The sequence below is a fragment of the Haemaphysalis longicornis genome, unplaced genomic scaffold, assembly GCF_048455015.1.
Source record: "Haemaphysalis longicornis isolate Haplotype H1 unplaced genomic scaffold, Haemaphysalis longicornis Haplotype H1 scaffold_12, whole genome shotgun sequence".
In the NCBI taxonomy this organism is placed as follows: Eukaryota; Metazoa; Arthropoda; class Arachnida; order Ixodida; family Ixodidae; genus Haemaphysalis; species Haemaphysalis longicornis.
In genome coordinates, this window is record NW_027526225.1 from 51,530,864 (window position 1) to 51,551,907 (window position 21,044).

A 21,044-nucleotide genomic window follows, 5' to 3' on the forward strand; every position below is an offset into this window, starting at 1 on the left:
GTTTGATGTGGTGAACCATCAGTTATTAATTAACAAGCTTGCTAAGTCCGGTGTAGACGCAAGCCTTGTTGCCTTGTTGTCCAAATATCTCCTTGACCGGTACTTTTATGTAGATGTTAACTACAAAAAGTCTAGTGTTTACCCTGCAACAAGTGGTGTACCCCAGGGTTCCGTGCTGGGTCCATTATTGTTTTCTGTCTTTATCAATGATGTTTCAACAGTGTTAACAAACTCTTCTTTTCTTCTCTATGCTGATGATGTCAAACTATTTAGGCACATTAGCGGTGTTCAGGACTGCTGTGCCTTGCAGAGGGATGTGTCGGAATTATCGGTCTGGTGCAGGAAAAACTGCCTAATTTTAAACCCCACTAAAACAAAGGTTGTCACCTACAGCCGGAAAACCCACCGTCTGCTGTTTTCCTACAGTATTGAGGGAGCTCCTCTGCAAAGGGTTGATGAGATTAGGGACCTAGGGGTGCTTTTCGACAGTACCCTCTCTTTTTCTCCTCATATTAGGCTCATCAACCGGCGAGCACTCCGAAGCCTTGGAAATGTGTGTCGTATTACAAAGGAATTCTCTTCTCCAGATCCATTTCTAATGCTATACAATGCAATATGTATACCACAGTTAGAATATGCTTCTGTTGCCTGGAACGGCATCTCCAAATCTAGTAGTGAATTAATAGAACGTGTGCAGAAGAAGTTTTTATCCATATTTAAGCACCGTCATCACAATCACAGTTTTCATCCTGATTCTGACTTACCCATAGTCCCTTCCATCCCTTCCTTGAACTGCAGACGTATGCGTGCAGACCTTACATTTCTTCACAAAATTGTTCATGGCGACCTTTCTTCCGCAGACCTGCTTAACTGTTTAGAGTTTAGTGTACCACAAAAGTCCACCAGGTCGCATCGCCCGTTCTTGACCGCTGCGCGCAACTCCAATCATTCTCCTGTGCGCAGAATACAGAATTGTTACAACCGCTTCTTTGAACGCCTTGACATCTTTCAGAAATCCTTTACAATTTACCGTACAGCGCTGTTGAATACAGTATGTTAAACACCTATGATATGTCTGTCGCTCTTTTTTTTCTGGAATTTGGTTTCTCTGCGGTTGTGTCTATCCAACTGATAGTTGCCTATTTTTGAAACTGTTTACTGTCATTTGTTCGTATTATCATTTGTCTCTACACTCCGTTGTTTTTGTTGTATAACTGTCAAACTTTGTTGCTCTGCCTGTCGTGTGGCCTTTCCGACAAGCAGAGCAACATAGGCATCTTCTTTTTTTATTTTTTACCTGTACCCAGGCTCCGCCTGTGCTGCATTTGTCATTTTCACTACTTCAATTTGTGTGTCTTGTCGCTTGTTTGTTTCTTGCTATATGTTTCTTGTATTTTGTTTTCATGTAACCCGTGCGCCAGCACTCAGGCCTCTGGCTGTTCCTGGGCACGTAAATAAACATGATTGATTGATTGATTGATTGATTGATTGATTGATTGATTGATTGATTGTTATTATTATTATTTGGAAGGGGTGCCTCAAGGTCTAGTCAGGGCTGGGGAAGGCGGCGAAGAAGATGAGGGTTTCTACATTTTCTTGTGTTATCCCGGCTGGACCCGCGAAAGTCCACAGAGACATGACTAAGGGTCATGGAATTGCTCCCGCTGCAGTGTCACACGACTATGCTCAGAGTCTTGGAGCAGGCATAGAAGCAGTTGTTGCAGGGACACTGGGTGGTTGCGGAGGGAGGGGTTATGAAATGTCGGCGTGTGCATTTCTTGCCTCTGCCGTACGCGCTCTCAACGGCCGAACAATATGTGTATCGGTAGTGACCTTCAGCATTGCGGTTGGTGGTCACTTGAGGCATGTGCCCGATTCATTTTCAAATTTCCCGCCCACCTTGAATTCGCGGCTCTGGGAGCCGTCCGGCTGCGGGGCGTAGGCGACCGCGCACTCGTCGTCGCGGCCCAGCCGGGTGCTGCGGGGAAGGGTGCAGACGACGTCGTAGCGGGTCGCGCCCTGCTGCCGCGTCCTGTACTCGAACACGGCGGAACCCTTGGTGGGCGCGCCCAGGTACGGGGCCACCTCCGTCGTGAACGTGTGCGCGCCCGCCTGCACTCGTATTGAATGGAGTACAGATGACCCATCGGTGCTCCGTACATTTTAAAGGGCTATAAAAATACTCCGCTCAATTAGAAAGGAGTACACTTTGGTAAGTCACTCAGCTCCATCCTACACTCGGTTACAACTCAAGAACGGCACCACCTGATGTAGTGTATCACTTCGCCAAAGCGCCGCATCCGTGACGTCAGTGCGCGCGCGTTTTGAAAGGGGTTTGCTATGAATGCGTGATATCGTCTGCTTTGTGTCACGCAGTTTGTTTGTCGTCACTGGAGTCGTTTATAAGCATATTAAGCCCCCCAAATTACGGGAACGCCTCACGCCATGTTCAAAATATTCCCAGTAACGCCCTACTTGCGCCGCGCGGAGAAACATCCGGCTACGGTGATAAGGCTCAGCGGCAACTTCCGGTGCCGTTCTTAAGTTGTCACCGAGTATATAGTCGCGAAAGCACTTTCTGTACAGAAAACGAAATGGAAGAAAGGTCAAATTTCGCGCCATAGTGACGTAATATGGACAGGAGGGACGTGTTATGGACAGGCACCAAAACGTTTTTATCGGGGTGTTAACTGCACGCTAGCATTCCAGCGGTTAGATCAAACGGAACTAGACGCCCCGCTGTAACCGCACAGTCATGTTTCTTGGCGCTGGTTTAGGTCGGCGACCACCAGACGTACAAAAGAAGATTCTGTGACGTCAGAGAGAAATCGCCAGAAAGTGGCTGCTATGGAGTCGCCACTGCTAAATATGTTTACATAAGTATCTCAATTATCTGTTCGATTTTAGATGCGACGGCATCTCATTCACTCGCCTTGTCCCTCCATACGGCGTTGTCGTTGTCCGTCCACACCCCTCCCCCATTCTCCTCGCCGCACGAGCTGCGCTCTCCGCCGCTCACCCCCTCTCCTCTCCGACAGCGAACACTCTCTCGCGAGGGGCATTGGATTGGATTCCATTGGATTGGCTTGGCTTGGCTTGGATTGGATTAAAGTGGACTGTGTTGGATTGTGTTGCGTCATAGCCGCGGCAGGGGGTTCACGGCACGTTTCACGCGATGGGAAAATCAACCTAACGGAAACAACAACGGAGCCCCCTATGCGTCGCATCTATACAGGGGTTCCCGCGAGGGGAGGTGGGAGTAATTTTTTTCTGGCGCCCTTTGCCCTCGTTGGCCTCGTGCCATTTAAAATCCAACCACCATCATCAGTATTTGTTCGAAGTTTTTTTTGATAAAACTGGTATCGTTGTTATTGAGACAGCATTCTTGGTAATGAACCAATGTTGCATTTCGTCTCCATGGCCCCTTTAGGTGCAAGCGGAATACAGTCCAACCGACTTATAACAATGCCGATTATGACAATATATTGGATATAACAATCAACATTCATGGCACCATCAACTTTGCTATATGTTATATGCTAAAATAAACCGCTTATAACAATGGTCATTCTCCTTATTATTGGTTATAACAATTGAGCCTGATGGTATGACCCTAGGTAAAGTATACTATCTAGAGATATATGTGGCAGATCATGGTTCCATTGTGTTCCTTCTTCCCAAGCATAACGTTTTAAGCATGAAATAAGTTGCGGCATCTTCTATCTTTGCAACACTGAGTAAAAGTTGGTTCCATTTATGTAGCCATTTATGAGGCCATTTATGTAGCCATTTATGTGCCTTTTTTATGTAGCCTGAAGGAAGAGACCTCCTTACTGTCCCTCTTATCTCCTGCTGTCAGCTGGCCCAGGTAGTAAGAGAAGCAGGTGACAGCTCTTCAACACTGTCCAGGTTAAAATAAAGCTACTGTGAAGCAAAGGCTACTGTTAGTTACGAATAAAAAAAAAAGGCAGAAAACAATGCCGCTTTAGTAACATGCAATCTGCCAATTGTTAAAGAAAGAAACAGTCAAGGATTTCATGCAGAGACTTCCTCGATCTATGTGGAAAATAATGGTCTTTCCTGAGGCCATGTGGAGTCAGTTGGCAAATGCATGGCTAAGTCTGGGTGGTCGGCCGTGCAGTTACATTTCCCTTATGTAAATACTGGGTGCAAACCCCTAAATGCTTACAAAAATAGTTTTTCTGTCCAACCCTGTTATAACAATTACTGGTTACAACAACGGCTTTCTTGTGGCACTTAAATATTGTTTTAAGTGGGTTAGACTGCAATGCCAACGACACTGCAGCACCCGATATTAAGGAAAGGTGTGAGAGCGTCTTTCAAGAACCAGGTTAGAGGAAAGTCCGCGAGCGCCGACTGCACCATTAGCAACTCGGGAATCACGAGGCAATATTGCCTTCCTCCCTCCTCTAGACCCACGGCGATTGAAATCATGCATCTTCACTTGCGGGTGCAGACGCTAGCCTCAGCCTAGCCCCGTCCCCCAGCTACCATGTTGTGCAGCCGCGATTACTCCGAAATCCCGAACGCTGCTGGCAGTCCCTACAGCCTGCTGGAGTTTCCGCGCGGCTCCAGTGGTTAGCGGCACGTCTTGGCACAAGGGAAAAGGGAAAGCGAAATTGAGAAATAAGCACAAGACTGCACGTAGTTGCTTTGAACGGCGCAAAGCAGCTGATAGCCGGGACTAGACGCAAGGGTCGAGGTTGGAAGGATACCTCACCGTCTGCTATGGCGTGGTCTGGCCACGCAATTTATAAAAAAATTGTTCCTTATTTAGGGAGGCTTGGCCCCCGTCAGGTGTTCCAACACCCTCTGTCTTCCTTTCCGCAGTTTCGCCTTTTCATGTAAAACTGGAATTGAAGCTGATTCTCTCGCTGAGAACCGGAAGACACAGAAGGAAGGAACGAAAACGTCGCCTCGGCCTCGCTTCTTCCCTCGATTGGTGCCGCGGCTGTTCCGACAAGGCCCAGGATCCCGCTCCGTGCTTTTACCTTGTGCATATTTCCCGGATAAGCAGACTGGCACTCGCATTTACAGGACACTCGGTATGCCATGCACACGGGCAAATGAAACCCCTGTTTCCGTGCTGCCCTTCCCGCGGCCGCACCAAACCTTCAAATTTCTCCTGGACTGTCCAGTCCACACAAGATTTGCCCAGCAGACTTTGCACTCGCGTGTAGGGTGCATCGCTGCAAATTGTTGTATGTATTTTCCCCCTTTCTTTCTTTTTTGTTTGTACCTTGTCGCCTTTTATTCCTGTCCTAGTACCTGGCTGAGATCCGTATTCTCTCCCTGGTAACGGAGATTCAAGTGAAATTCCCTCTGGTACATTACCTTGTGTTAAAAAGAAAAGACGCTTTTAAGGAGTGCTGGCAACTGCGAATTTATATTCACGGGTATCCCTCAGCACTGCGCGTCATCCAATAAACTACACTCCACCACATCCGCGAGGGGGACCACGCACAGAGGAAGCTCTGCATCTTCAGCAATCTCATAGCTCTCCCCGCAGCCACCAAAGCCGCACTCTTCATATAGCCGTCTTACTGTCATCGCAGATGTCGTCAAAAGTGACCAAAATGACCATCGGTCATACAAGGGCTCAATCAGAGCCACAACCCGCCTGGGTTTCTCAGTGGCTGTAGGCGTCGTGCTGATGGGCTCGAGAACACTGGTTCGATACCGGCCGCGGTGGCTGCTTTTCTGATATGCGAAAAGCGAAAAACTCCTTGTTTCAAGATTTCAGCGCACGTTAAAAAGCCACAGTTGGTCAAAACTAACCGGGAGGCGTATTCCCAAACCATATCCCGTAGGGGCCCAGGCCGACCACACCCCCCTTCAAACAGCGACGTCACAGCGTGACGTCACTTTCTCTTCGAGCGCGACTTCATGCAACCTGGAGCCCTCCACTACAGCGCGCCTCAAAGCCCGGGCGCAGCTTCGGCGCGTTCCCCAGTCAGAGCCACTCACCGATACGCTGTAGATGAAGCGGTCCCACCTGTCCGGGAACTCCCTGCGCATGGAGTCGACGACGGGGTACGTCCTCAGCGCGCGGCCCTCGCAGTCGAGCATGGCGGAGCGGGGCCTGCTCAGGTGCGTCTGCACGATGACGTAGTGGACGAGCGGGAAGATGTGCGGGAGGCCGTAGTGCTGCAGCTGGTCCAAGCGGGGTGGCACCGAGAGCAGCAGGCGGCGGCCAGGGGGCCCCAGCTGCCACAGGCTGTGCAGGTGCTTCACGAACGCCACCAGGTTGGCCGTGTCCGAAGGGTCGCCGCACAGGCCGCGCGGGTGCTTCCAGTCCACGTTCACGCCCTGCGTCGGGCGCTAGGAATGAACTCCGGTACGCTGGCAGCAAAGTCTTCAGATGAACATTCCTGATGCTTCTAAGGACGATGGTCTTTTTTTGTGTGTGAAGGTGCCGGATTGTTTAAGCCTTAATGCATCAGAATTGATGACGCTGAATTTAAATTTTTCTTCGAAGGAGGCACACTCCGCCACATTCTCGGGGTGTGCGACTTTGCCCCGACCACAATACTCTCTTCGCGTCAACTACCCAGGTAGAGCAATGGGGGATCTTTCTGTCCAGCCCCTTTCTGCCTACCCAGCTTTATCTGGGGGCCAGAGCACAGGCGCGCGCACTGCATATGGCCTCCAGTGAAGAAGGAGCCACTCGCCTGGGCCCCCTGGGCCGTCTAGAATTCTCAAAAAACGTATTCTCCATGCTATGTCTGTCTGTCTGTCTGTCTGTCGATTCAGCCTTCCCGCAGAAAGTTACCAGAACACCCGAACAGCAGGATTTCAAACCACTAAATCTGGGCACACACTTCATGCTTGTCAACATTGTTCAGGGAAAAAGAAAAAGTTAGGCATAGTTCAGACAAAACATCAATACATACGTGCTATTTGCAACGTTCTTTTAAATAAATATACACGACGGCTTGTTTTGGGGGATAGAAAAGTTTAAATACGCACGTTGAAAATAATGTTTTGACAAAAAAATACAAAAAGTGCTCGCGAGCCTCGTAACGGCGGGATTCCAAGGAGTTCCAGAGTATGGTCCCTAGAAATAAATGGCGCGCGAGCAGATGAACGCAAGCGAATTGAATTGGCTGGAGCAAATCATAGAGTTTCATACTAATATACACTAGAGGGAAATCTGGCGCCACTGTCTAGGGCAGCTGCGCTTCAGCGAGCGTGCCGTCATGTACCAGGCAGGCACGTTCCACTTGTCCTTGGCATATGGCTCCTGAACAGGCTGAAAAGTTGCCTCTGGCTGCAAAAAAGCGACAATATTACTCTGAAAGATTATTCAAATTTGTTTCGTTATTACAAAATTGAACTTCCAGAAAGATTCACCTGTCAGTAATTATTTAGAAGCCCTATGCACGACACAGAAGAAAAAAATGTTAGGGTAAGTCTCGTGCCCCGCGCGGGGTACGAGATCTAGCCCCCTCGCGGTGGCTCCTGCCCCGCAGAAGTGACGTCAAATTAAACTAGTCACGTGACTTCCTGTGACGTCACTATTATTTTTTTTTTTGCACAACCGAGAACGTTGTTTGACGGCGTGCATGCGCCATGTGAAATTCCGGCCGTGGCTCCAACCGCAAGCCTGTGCAACGTTATGTCCTTATCGCCTTGCACAGCGGCTGCCTCGCGGCGCTTTTTTCTTGTTGGAAGGGTTGTTTGTAATTATTTATTGAGTATTTTTCGTGAACTTGCTGCTGCTAGTCTTGGTAAGCCTAACGCATCCTATTTTGGCAAGCTGCTTCGCCCCGCTTTTTTCCGTGCTCCTTTGTTGCCGTTAAATATGTTGCTAACTTCATATTGTCTTGCAGTTCGCGTGCCATCGGCTTTATGCTCCTGCATTCGTTGTCTACTTGTTCCGATCGCTACTTGCATTCCAAGCCTTGTATTTTGATTCTGGCGTAAAACGTGCGGATCAGTTTTTCAGCGCTTTGCGCCGTGGCTGAGGTAGCTGACTTTGATGACGTGATAACGCGAGCGACGCAGTGTCAGCGGCATAAGTGTGTGCACGAATCAAGTATCGTCAGGTAGCGCAGGGCATCGTCGAACGCAATCCGTCCTCGCATGTACCCTGTTCTGCAATTTTTCTCGCGGGGCACTGCAAGAAACGTTACTACCCCGCGGAAACGATCCGTGCACGCTGCATGCAGGGAGCGCAGCTCCACTTTTGTGGGTGGCCTGGTGAATGGGAGAGCCCAGCAGCCGCCCGTCCATGGGCAGCATAGGTACTCAAGCTATCGCTGAAACCAGCCGCTCACTGGCTGGCTTTCTGTGTAAGGAGGCTCAAGCTCCAAATGTGCCAGTTCGGGAAAAGTCAAGCCGATAAGATCGCCGTTTGTGCCAAGCTTGACACTTGTGTTAAATAGTGCTTTCAAGTTCGGTGTGCTCAAGGTAAACATGTGACACTTGCTGTTCATCCACGTTTTTCAAATTTGTTACTTTGAATACTATTGTGCTTTCATGATATGCAAGACTTCAAATGAGCTGCGAATTCTAAGCAATCTATAGGCAGCCATTATTGAATGCACAGGAAACGTTTTGCCTACCTTGAAATTTTCTCCATAGGGTACGTGGAACTGCCAGCTAGCAAGTTTAATGAAAGGTTGTTATCTGCTCAATTATAGTAAAGAGGTAGCAACGGATAGGATAGCCCTCCCTTTTCACCAGCTGATGGTCTAGCAGCATCTCATAACTTCGTTCACAATTACCGCATGGATTTTATTTCCCTAACATTTGCCCCAGTGCCTTCTGCCTTCTTCAACCCGGTTAGTCAACTAAACTTCATCCTGCATCTGTTCTAATTATGTATTTTGGTACGCTAGTTTTTTGTTTACTCGTGTTTGGCTTGGAAGTCAACATAACCAACAACAATACTTTCATGCCCACTCAGTTGGATGGCCAGTAATAGTGAAAGCTTCTCTCGAAGGCTTACAGTGGATTCACAAATTCTGATTGACTGTGACATCAATGTACCCATCCGGAGCACCCTGTGGAATTCAACTTGACGTTAATACTTGTGTTCACAGCTGGTAATTGTCTGCTCTGTGTTTGGGGAGGGGGGTGAACAGTAAAAGTTTATAATTGCAAGGAGATATTTCCTGTTCTTTTGCTTTGTAACTCTGTGCTGTGTAAAACATGTTTCGGCTAATTGCTTAAGTGACTATGCTTAGTCGTAAGGGCCACAATACAGTGTCCCATATTTTGTTTGCAATGATGCATACCCAGCAGAGCCCAACTGCTAGAAAGCACATTCTTGGGTGGTGGTAATTAGCTTAAAAAAAAAGGCACTGAAACTATTTTTTAAGCTAACAAGCCTAAAAAACAGTTTATGGAGCACATCTACGACGGAATGGTTCTTGTACAGCTTGACATTACCCTCTCCCGAGAGTACTTAATACCTTGTGCAGGAACTGGAGCCAAGGACACCTATGTGGACATGAATGTCTTTATTGGTGTTTGTGAATATTGCAGTACAGCTGAAAGCTGTATGTATCCTGGAAGGCTTCAACAATAAAATGACTCCAATGAACGTACTACTGCTTTGGTGTCAATGGGCAGCATGTGAGCTTTGATTAGAGCTTCGCTGTTGACATTTATGTTACACAAAAACAGGCTTGATCAGGCACGTAGCAAGTCTTCATGAAAAAACACGGGAAAGAAATTGGACAAAAAAGCTGCGAACACATGGACACTATTCATCACAGCACCTTTCCTTGTACTTCAGTGCTGTTATTGTTGCTGTATTTTTCCCCAAAATATGAACCAACTCTCCCAGCTTCACACCTTCAGTCAGAAAGCAAACATGGTGTTTGTCAATGACAAGTGATTATACCAAACTTACTTGGCTGTGAAAAAAGTCAGTGAGTAGCTCTACTTTCTCTGCACAGTATGTGGTGTGAAGTTCTTTTTCCAAACAAAACACCAGGGTTTCTGGCACAATATACACAAAAAATGCCAAATAAGCAAGTGATGCCTTCTAGCACTACACAACAGTCCTGCAGGAAAGCCAAACCAAGCGATCTTTTTGCCTGAGTGCAAAGCTCTGCAGAGAAGCCAAGAAAGATTCCTTTTTTGTTGCCACCAAAACTCTGCTGGAAAGCCAAAACGTGTGGCTTCTGTCACTGCTGATTAGCTGTAAGACACGCATGTGAATGTATTTCAGTAGAGCATTTGTTGTGTAGATGTCCTTCATACCCAGATAAATATGAACCAGGCTGGCTGTGTAACAAAAACGTCAAGTGAGGTTACAACAAAATGTTTTATGTAAAATGTAAGAATACTGTTTGTTATAAGTAGCAATTAATGTTTTAATATGGTTTTGACGGTAGTTAAGTGGCCTGTTGGAAATCACTGGCTAAAACTAAACAAAAGCAATGTTTCATACAGCTGCAATAGTGTGAAATAGCAAAAGAATGGTTTGGGCCCTAAATTCAGCAGGCATGTTACAACTGGGAATGTGTTTGTAGAGCACAACAATAATAAAGGCATGGGAAAAAAGGGTGAGCCTAGTTGAGTTACCCCCAAAGTATTGGTAGACAGTTAGAATGCTTACAAAAATTTATATTCACTTACCCTGGTTTTAAGTTTATTATGTAATACTGAGCTTAATGTACTCCACCTAACACCATCGAAGAATGTTATACCCCTGCTACACTGGGGTCTAAATGTCATTTGAACCAAATGTCATTTGGCTCAAATGTCAAGTTGTGCTGCTACACTAGGTTTTTAAATGCCATTTGGCTCAAATGACATTTGAGCCAAATGAGCACCGAGAGAGACATTTAAGATTTAAAATGCCATTTCCAGCACTCTCGGACGCAGCGTCTTCGATCGGCAATAAAAAATATAATACTTCCGTACGTAAAACAAACAAAATATTGTTGTTTGTGAAACTTTGCTCACTGTTTATTTACTTAAAATACGAAATCAACATATTTAATTTTCATACTCTCAAAACCAGTGGGTCAGTTGCAAAAAACACAAACAAAAACAACGCACGGCAGCCATATTTAGAGTCAAAACTGGTGTCTTCTAATTTGATATCATTTTACTGCCTCGGACTGCTCCTAAGTTTGATTGTTGTATTAGTGTACGAAAACGGAACGGGGCAACAACAGCGCCACAACAGCACAGCGAACAGTTGTGAAAGCTTTCAAATGCCATCGAAATTGTAGTGTAGCACAACGGATTCTGAATGGCATTTGAAGCAACCCATTTGAGTCAAATGACATTTGGTTCAAATGACATTTGGACCCCAGTACGCCTGCATGGACACAGCAGCGTTTAAGGTATAACAGTTTTATTTGAACAGAGGTAAATAAGAGAATATTGCGTAATCAATCCAGTTATACGTAAATTAGAAAAAGCAGGGTTTTTAAAGTGAAGCTCGGAAGCATGCTAAATGAAAGGAATGAAAGGTGAGTTGATGTTGTTAGTAATCACAAATTTCAACTCAACCACCTTGCCGGAAACAAACCCCTTCCATGGAGCGAGTGTGTGTAATCGCAAGATTTTTTTAGAGAAAAGTTCGTGAATGCACTGTACACGTAGGCCAGAAGGTATTTTGACACCCCAGCCGAGGACTCTGAGCCGTCAGCTCTCTTTTCTGCTGTTTTGATGATCAAGGGCTGTTTGTTCAGGAACCACCCTCTCTTCTCCCTTTGGCCACCATCTTTCTCAGTCACTGCATTCATGTGCTTGCTGAGGGAGTTAGCAAACATGAGGACCACCTATAGGTAGGTTTACCTCAGGCTCGCACGATTGCTGAAGAAGCTAAACAATGTTTTCAAGATCCACAACTGTAAGCTTGCACTTCTTTTTTTTTGCGAAAAAAACGAACATCCAGATAGGGCTTTGAGAGCTGTTTGAAATCACAAAAGTGAGTATTTTGTGCCCAAACTGGCCAGCTAGACCTCACTAGTCAATCCACACGTTGAATGCCTCGCATAAAAATCAATGAAAACCTACGCTCTTACTACTACAGACTCACTGCATTGTTTTATTGCATGGCATTGTGTGGGTGGGCCTCTGGTTTCCACCTATGAAGCCTGTTAGTTGTGTTACAGTGTCCAGTCCTGCTGTCATACTTCTTTCGAGACTTGCACTGCCCTGGATTGTACCACCGTGGACTCCTTGGAATTTATGTTGGCCATGAGAAATCCTAGTAAATCACTGCAAGCCCCTGAAGCTGGCTGGCAAGTGGGGATTTGTTTAGCGACCACTGTTTAGGGGCACAGTAGATAGGCCGTTACAGAGGCTACGACGAAAAAATACAAGGTGTGTTCATTAAAGAGACTTCTTTGCCCGAAAAACAAATGACATCAATTTTATTGTAAACTTCAAACAAATAAGGTAGTACAGAAAATGTGTACAGCAGTGGAAGTTCCATACACACCTTCCAGATATCACAGGATCTTGTTTGTGCAATTGACAGCCACCGACCTAATCCACCGCAAAAAAAAGCATAACTGGGCAATTGCAGTGGGGCCTCCATTCCGTTTGATCGTATCACTTGAGTGCTAACGTACAGTTAACACACAGATAACTGCATTTACTGTACACGTCCATATGACGTCACTCGTGCCCATATTACATCAATGCAGTTTGAAATTGGAATGTTTTTCACCATTTCTTTTGGTTAAACTAGCACCATTACAGCCTTGACCTTTGCCTATCAATTACATTTGCAGTGTGCTCGTTGCTTATACCCATGAACACGAACAATCCGCTGAGGCTTCCACATTCCAGGCACATCTTAAGATTCTCTTTGACGTTGACTATTGAGCCTGCGTAGAACCTATGGGTTTTCATATGCCGGAGTGCATATGCATATGCCGGACACGATATGCCGGACACGGAGTGCATATGCCGGACACGATGGTCGGCCAAGTGTATACCCTTCCTGTTACCGTCTGTACAGCTTCTTCTCTAACCCTGTCGGCTGGGTGTCCTGAATTGAGTCCCTTTGCATGAGGGGACTCAGTAAAATCTGGCCAACATAGCATATACCGCCGGATATACAGAGAGACGTGAAGCTTATGCCAATGCAGCAGCTATGGCATGAAGCGCCTAGCCAGTGTACCTTTTGGAGGACCCAGGTCCTAATTTGTCGTAGCATCATGTGTGTGTGCCAATGTGAGGAGCTGAATGCATGACGGAAACTACCCAGCCACAATCTGGGCCACGGGATACGAGACTGCCAATGTTTTCACTCTTTCACATCCTTTGTATCCCAGATGTATTTGTGCCACATTTTACTGTAGTGAAATGCTCACCACTACAGCTGTAATAGTTTCTTCTGAAAAATCTTTTCAAGCGCTGAATACCATGCATTTATGATGCAAGAAGCGCATGCTCACCAGACTTTCCCGCGCACAAAACGTATTACGCGGGTAAACAATTCTAAGCCACAATTCAGTCCACTCGAAAATATATACAAAAAGCGCGACAAACTGCCGTTTTTCGGGTCTTCTTTGCTAATCTCCTTAAAGGGGAAACTACTGTGCTGGGTTCTACGCGGTACATGTGTGGGGACACCAATGATTACCTTTTCTAGCTATCCGTGGTTTACACTTGTAATGCGCACATGCGACCAGGCAAATATCAGTGGCCGCGTCTAGCCTACGTCCTGAGCACTGTAGTACGTTCCGCGCTGCTGTCATTTTGAAAACACACCGCCATTTCAGGCCACCCATTTAAGCATTCTGAACTTGCCGTGGTGCAAACTGTTGATAGCAGATGCCGCAGCAGGCTCACATAATCACGCTCGGGCGGTGTCTTTTCTTGCGATGTCGTCTAACGCAGGTACCATCGGCATACAGCAGGCGGTCACAGGTCAGCATTACTCGAGAGCGGATTTCGCTACCGTGTGGAAAGGCTGGCTTGGTACCCGCATACGGCAACGTTCTCGCACTTTCTGATAGTGCAGTGCAACTCAGTCAACTCTGCTTCATCTACGTTGTCGACCCAAGAAATTCAGGGCTTTTGGATACGCCATACTAGCGGCAGCACCGGCGGCTTGCGCAAGAACGAACAAAAAAAAATTTTATAAAACGTCTAGCAAATGAGTGGTTTTCTAATTTTTTATTGAAATGTAAAAAAATGGAAGTTTTGTATTCTACTACGCGATATAATTACAACTGCTGTTAATATGAGGTCACTATGACGTCTTAATGACGTCACGCGGGGCAGGAGCCGTTGCGAGGGGGCTCAATCTCGTGCCCCGCGCGGGGTTCCAGACGCTGCCAAAATGTTACCTTTCTGGCTTCGAGTCAAAAAAGAAGCCGTACGGCTAGCTAAGCCAAGTAGACGAGGAACGTCGCTAGCTGCAATGGCGCCACCCACGGCGGCTTGTGATTGCAGCGCCAGATTTCCCTATAGTAGATATTAGTATAAACTCTATGGAGCTAAGGGAACATCGTGAGAGGTGAGCTGGAAAATGAAGAGAAGCATTTACGTGGCAGCAGCAGCAGCAGCAGCAGCAGCAGCAGCAGCAGCAGCAGCAGCAGCAGCAGCAGCAGAAGACTATCTTCTATCGACGACATTTGCAGGGAAGTGAGCAGATACGCGGCCAGTTTTTTACCACTAGACGGGATGTGCGCCTGGACGCAAGTACAAACCCGGGGTCAGCCCTCACAGGCAGATTTCGCTCCTCACTTACCTTAAAGCGGCCATGAAGACAAAATACAAGTTTGTTTTATTCGAAAGATTTCGTGTTCTATAGTGCCCCGAGCGCTTGTCCGGATGCAAACGATGCTTTATTCACTGAGAAATTCTTCAATTTAAATTAAAATTTTGATTTTCCCACTAAATGGTGCGTTTTCATGGTCTGCAAAGGAACCGACCGTCCTGCAGCCGGTTGCGAAGCTTTGCTTACCGTTAGTGAACCTAGATGGCTCCACCATACTGCGGCAAGCCGTTTTCTGCCTTTAGTTTGTTTTTGACCGTATTTAAACCTGGCTTGTTTTTGTTCAGGGAGAAAATAATCATTTCGTGAAACGTAGTGCTCGTACGACAAATATGGTCACGTAAGACACCGTTGCTTGCGTCAATCGGCCAGTGTCGTCTGCGACAACCTCAAAGCCCCGCAGTCCTGTGCAGCTAAACCAAGTATAGTGCGCGCAGTACCAACGCATCGGTACTTCTATGTTTGCGTGTGCTTTCGTAACTCCCAGTCGAAAAAGACAACAAAAATTTCTGTAATTTGTCGTATTTTCGCGTGTCGTACTGTCGTCTTGTCGTAGTGCTGTCGTGTCATGATTCTGGTGTTCTGTCGTGTGTCGTATTCCGTCCCGAATTTGATGTTCAGTCGTGCCGAATTCTTGTCTTGTCGTGATACTGATGTTCCATCAGTTGTTGCACATGGTTTGAGTGTTATTGATTATTGTGAAGAGTAGCATAAATGGCAGTTCTGCTGTGACTACAGGAATGTTTGTGGTTGAAAAAACTGACTGTCGTTACGACAGAAATGTGTGTCGTAACAACAGATGGCTTTGTAGTAACAACAGGATTTCTGTTGTCACAACAAAGTACGCTAGGAATTCTTGATAGGTCTTTGCGCTATTCCTGTTGTCATTTTAGACTGGGCTTCCACTGTTTGTCCCACCCTTCTTACTGACATAAAAAGAATGTGCCCTAAATTTAAGCGCAAATAGCTCGTTCGGCAAGCTTATAAGCTCTGCCTAATTTGCGTTTGCTTTTTCCGTCCTCCGCCAATCGCAGAGCTGGCTGGTATGACATCATAGGTTCTGTTGCGGGAAACGAGCTAGTGGGTCGCATGGCAGTTCTCTTTTTCCCTAATTATAGAGCTTATTTGAGTGAAGTTTACGTTAAAAGTGGTGTCAGTATGATTTTAACGAGGCAATCTTTTAAATGAACCAAACTTGTGTTTTATCTTCATGGCCCCTTAAGCTGCGGATCAAGACTCGAGGAGGCGCAACAGGGCTTGCTCTGGCGGCGCGATAAAGTCATGGCTCCGGGCACGGCACCGACGCGCCCTCTGTCGCGAGGCGCCAAAAGGAAAACGCGCGCAACGGGATTTCCGAAAAGGCTCGCCGGTTCAAAGTCAGTCAGTGCATAGCCGGGGCTGCCGTAATAGGCCGACGAAGCCAGCGAATCCCTCACGCGACTGGAGTTTCATTGGAATCGGTTTGCGGCGGAAGAAATCTTCGCGTTTCAAACAACGTTGTCGTTAGACGAAGGAGCTTTGATTTATTTTCAGAACGCTAAACTTACAATTAAAAAAAGCATGTGGTTGAGAAGCTAGGTATGACGAGTTCCAGTGAATAACGGCTCTTCGAAGGAAAGTTTGACATCCACCTAGATGCAGCCAAATCGCTACAAAGGAAAGCTATACAGCTTCTCAGCAACTTCGCAGTTGGCGAAAAATTCGTCCTGGTCCAGGATTCGAACCCGGGACCACCGCTTAACCGGAGCAGGCGCTCTACCAACTGAGCTAACGAGGAGGCTAGTCGTTTGTAGCGCGAGAGTGAATCGATCAACAATTCATCACTAATTGATCAACGAAGCCATCACCTTTGCAGGATGCCTTCCTGGCCAAACGGAGAAACGACACCAGCGTAACCTTTTTGCGAAATAGTGTTGTAACAAAGTAACTTGTACTACAATTTAAATGTTTCGTGTAATTTACTAGCTCTGAAGATGCTTTTTTGTGGCATAAAAAGAACCAGCGAAGAAGGACGCAGGACACGAGATGAAGGAGCACCAACACGCCGCTGGACTAACCACTGCCATCGTGTCCTATGTCCTTTTTCGCTGGTTCTTTTTTATGCGCGGTATGAGCCAACCTGCCCAGAATTGTGCATTCTTGATGCTTTTGTTTATGTAGTCAGGAGTTCGACGAAAGTTTGTCTGGTCAGGTATCATGAGGACGAAGATGCGGTCACCGACCAAGTCAAGGTGAAAACAGAGAGACGTTTCGATGCCCGTACGAAACGTCTCTGTCTTTAACCTTGACTTGGTCGGTGGCCGCATCTTCGTCCTCATGATTTCGTTTACTTTGTAAATGGTGTAATGTTCTAAAATATTTGTTTTTTATTTCTTACGAAGCTACGGCTTGAGATTGCTAACATGCCTGCTACGGTGTTTTCTTGTGGTAGCCACTGCGCCGTCCCGATTATTGTGGCTTTAGACGTCTAATTAGACTGCCAAGTGAGCCGTCGACCATGCTGTGCGCGAATTGGAACGCAGCGCTTGACATCGCAAGCTGCTCAAGAGTGAGAGCTTCGGGACATCTGGGTGGAGTGTGGTGTACGGTCGTGGTCCCAGTTACCAGAAGAGATAAGGGCTCTACCGCTAGTGAGAGGATGTTTCCCACTTGTACAGTCGGTAAAACGCTTGTCTATAACAGCGATTTCAAATTCAACCAGCCATATCGGAAAACTGCCGAAACATACTCGTTCCAAACATGTCGGAGGCAAAAGCGAAGGGCTAGGACTTCAGAATTCCGCAGTAGTTTTATTCAAATCCCGCTCCGGCGGGGCAGGATAGGGCTGAGAGTACGAAAGCTGTGTTATAGACAAGCCTTTTACAGGCTGTACATATGGCTGACTACAGCAATGGCTGTTCGGAAAAATTCTTAAGCAATGCGTTCATATCAAAACGCATTACCCTGCCCATTACTCTAAACCTGAATTTTTGCAGCCTAGCTGCATTGCGACAGCTCCTAGCGGACTTTCTTTTGTCTTTGTAAAATAACGAGTCTGTGAATAAACAGATGTTAAGGCTGCTGTGGCCGCGAGGCGCATTTGTCGCACCGGCTGGCCGAACGGGCAAGCGCTCGTGATGTGCGGCCCTATAAGCGTGCCTTCATGCACCGAACCGCGTCTTGTGTCCGTGTACACAGTGCCCCGAGACACCTGTATACTTCCCCGCTGAGACAGGGCGAAGTGCAGCGTCTCTCCACAAGTAACGGCCCCTGGTATCCAGCACTGCTCGAAGGTTTGCCACCCTCTACGCGATAAATGGGGCTCCGGTTTCGCCTACTGCTTGCTTATAAAGGAGCAAAGCGTTTTTGCTGGCGCATTCGTTGTGGCGACGTAGCTGTCACATCAGCGCCACAATCTCGAGTTATCATTGTTGCACGAAATGCCTCACGTTGAATAACACTGCGCACTACCCTCGTGGCTGCGCGAAAAAATTCAGTCAAGCGGTACTAACGTTAAGCTAGGCTTTACGCTAAAGTGACCACCCGTCCCTCGACTCGCGGGACAGTCCTGCCTTGACCGCCGTCGTCCGGCGTCCCCCAAGGAACACAAAAATCCTCAAAAATGTTTCGCGTAGCACTGAGCTCGCACGTGGGGTATGCCGGTGGAATCCCATGTTTTGCGGGTGAGCCAGGGGGTGCCGACGTTACGTCTACAAGAGCGTGCATTACCGAAACTTGGGAGCAGCGCGTCCGATTGGTCGTGCTACGTAAAGACGCGCCCTCAAGACCAGGAGAAAGCTCATGTGGTTAAGTTATACCGGTAGACGCATGCTTGCTGCGATACTGGAAGTGTTGCGATTGATAACGAGCAGGCCCACCTTTGTCGTTGACTGCATCTGCTGCAGAACGAATTTTACTCGCGCGGAAGCATGTGGTGCCGCAGGCCGCCTTTTTCTTGGGGGTGGCACAAGCTCACATCTGCCTATAGGCACTGTGTCCGGCAGGCTGCGGCAGTTCATTGACTAAGAAAGCTGCCTGACCAGAGGTGGACTATGTATATATTTGCATGTGAATTTGTATCAGTTACTCTATACTACCCAAACCCATGGAATACCTTATGTTGCCTCAGCAAAAATTTCAACAGAAATTCTTCTAATCAATTTTTCGTCGTGCCGTGTCTATCCCCCTCCCCTTCCCTCCATTTACACCTGGCCAGTATTCCGCTAGAGGGGACGCCTGCTCGATTTACTGAAAGAACTACATTTTGTAGCATGGAAAGAAGTTTCTGCTGGACTAATAGCTATAATTTGCTTGTTCGTATCGATATCGTCAACGTCAGCCGTGACAATACGGGCAATAACGGCGTGTCATTGAAGGCGCGGACAGAAAATGAAGGGTTCGTGAATTCAAGCTAGAAAACATATTGCGCCATATGTTGGAAGGTTTTCTATGTAAAAAGGACTGCTGAGGCTCCCGTCAAGGCCCAGCTCATGGCGTAGAAATTTGATGTCATTAAAACACGCTCCTTTCCCTTTTGACTGCCCCACTTCGAAGGTAAGTCACGACGGATGGTATACTCGCTATAAATACCCCGTAATCGGCCACACTAAAGTCACTAGATAAGGTGTCAGAGTACCGCCACTCAGGCACGCAAGTCAGCAACGGCAGCCATTTTGGTGTTTATCAGTGTTGCGCGATAACCGCTTCTGCGGCCCTGTCGCTAACCGAAGATGCAGCAAAACGGAATCTTCGGATACACTTGTGCTGCTGAACAGTAGCTAGCTACACGCGTTATCTTTGTTGCACGTTCGGAACGATGTCAGTCGCGCGCAGCCGCAGAGCAGGAAGGACGAGCTAAGTCTGCCTGAGATGGCCGACTAAAACGCATAAACAACAAAATGGTGGCGCCCATGAACCGTCGCAGTGTAAACAAATGTCACGTGATGTGAACTTTCCAGTGGTCATGGCGGCGGGACGGAACAATAGGAGAAAAGAGCGCCGGTACTCTGCAACCTTATCTAGAGACGCTAGTCCACACCATTAAAAAATGCGGTTTATCCCTCTTTCATAGGAATAGGTACAACACGAAAGTGAAATTCGCCCTCACAGGAGCAGTTGAATGTTCATAGTGCCCCGATATGAACTTGTGCATCGCTATTTATATTTGATTGATTGTAGGGTTTAACGCGCCGACGCAACGCAGGCGATGAGGCGCGCCGTAGTGGAGGGCTCCGGATTAATTTTGACCACCTGGGGATCTTTAACGTGCGCCGAAATCTCGTACACACGGGCGTTTTTGCTTTTCGCCTCCATCAGAAAAGCGGCCGCCGCGGCCGGGAATCGAACTCGCGACCTCGTGGTCAGCACGCTATTTATATTTAGTCGGTATGGCAGCGTTAGACGCATTAATATTGCACACTGGGTAAAGCGGGGGGACACGCGTCCGGAGAGCAAGGAGTATCCGCACGCGTATTCGCGCTATGGAAACAGGTCCGGCGGCGGCCAGGAGCACTCATGAAGGCTACAGGACCGGTTTGGGACAGGGGAAAAATGAGCCGTGGCTTAGCTCGGCTATGCCAGGATATACGTAGCGTGAGCTAAGGTTCAGCTGGTTATTCTTAGGTTCCTGGTTCTCTAGGATTACCTGATTATCATGCTTACTGCTGCTAAAACGATTGCAATCCAATCCAGTCCGGTACAGTGCAGTGCAGTCCAGTCACTGCTCCTCGCGTATGCGCAGCACGGCTCTCCAGGAGCCACGCGAAACGGCTATCAAGGGGCTCCGGCGCAGCGTCAGACTTGGCTACTGCGGAACGGAGCCGCACAGCTGGGCACCCACCGGTGCCAGTGCGTCTGCCGCGGCTATGACGTCACTCCTCTGGTATGCGCAGACCGGCGAATGTGCAGACCCGATTCTCTACACACCCGTACTACAATTGGATTGGATTCCAATCCAATCCAACAGAATCTAATTTATTCCAATCGAATCCAATACAAATCCAAATATATTCCAGTCAAATCCAATCCAATGCTCCTCGCGCTTGCGCAGCACGACCCTTCAAGGTCCGCGCGAAACGGCTCAACCTCGGCCAGTGTAGCTTACGCTACAAAAATGCGCCCGGAAACGCGTCGCTCCCGGGACATGTGTTCGACCCTTTACACACGCCTAAGCATTGCGTAAATCAGATTTTAACTCCAGGCGCTCGCAAACCGTGCGAACGAAACCGAACGGGTTGTCAGAGAATCGTAGGAAGTTACGGTCCACTGCAGCAAGAGGAGCATGATTTGCGGGTCGGCAGCAGTCTCGTGGGTGTGCTTGGCGAGCCACGTCCTTCTG

The 21,044-nt window shown here is 47.5% G+C and overlaps 1 protein-coding gene across 1 annotated transcript in view; it reads right to left on the minus strand.

The window, feature by feature from the left end:
• LOC144161604 (chitinase-like protein 3) overlaps window positions 1-21,044 on the minus strand; it is a 45,316-nt gene that overhangs the window by 14,482 nt on the left and 9,790 nt on the right. Inside the window, exons 4-5 of the mRNA XM_077692242.1 lie at window positions 5,989-6,330; window positions 1,900-2,112 (exon numbers count right to left, since the gene is read on the minus strand). Of these exons, the coding sequence (XP_077548368.1) occupies window positions 1,900-2,112; window positions 5,989-6,330 (555 nt within the window). The remainder of the gene's footprint in view (window positions 1-1,899; window positions 2,113-5,988; window positions 6,331-21,044) is intronic.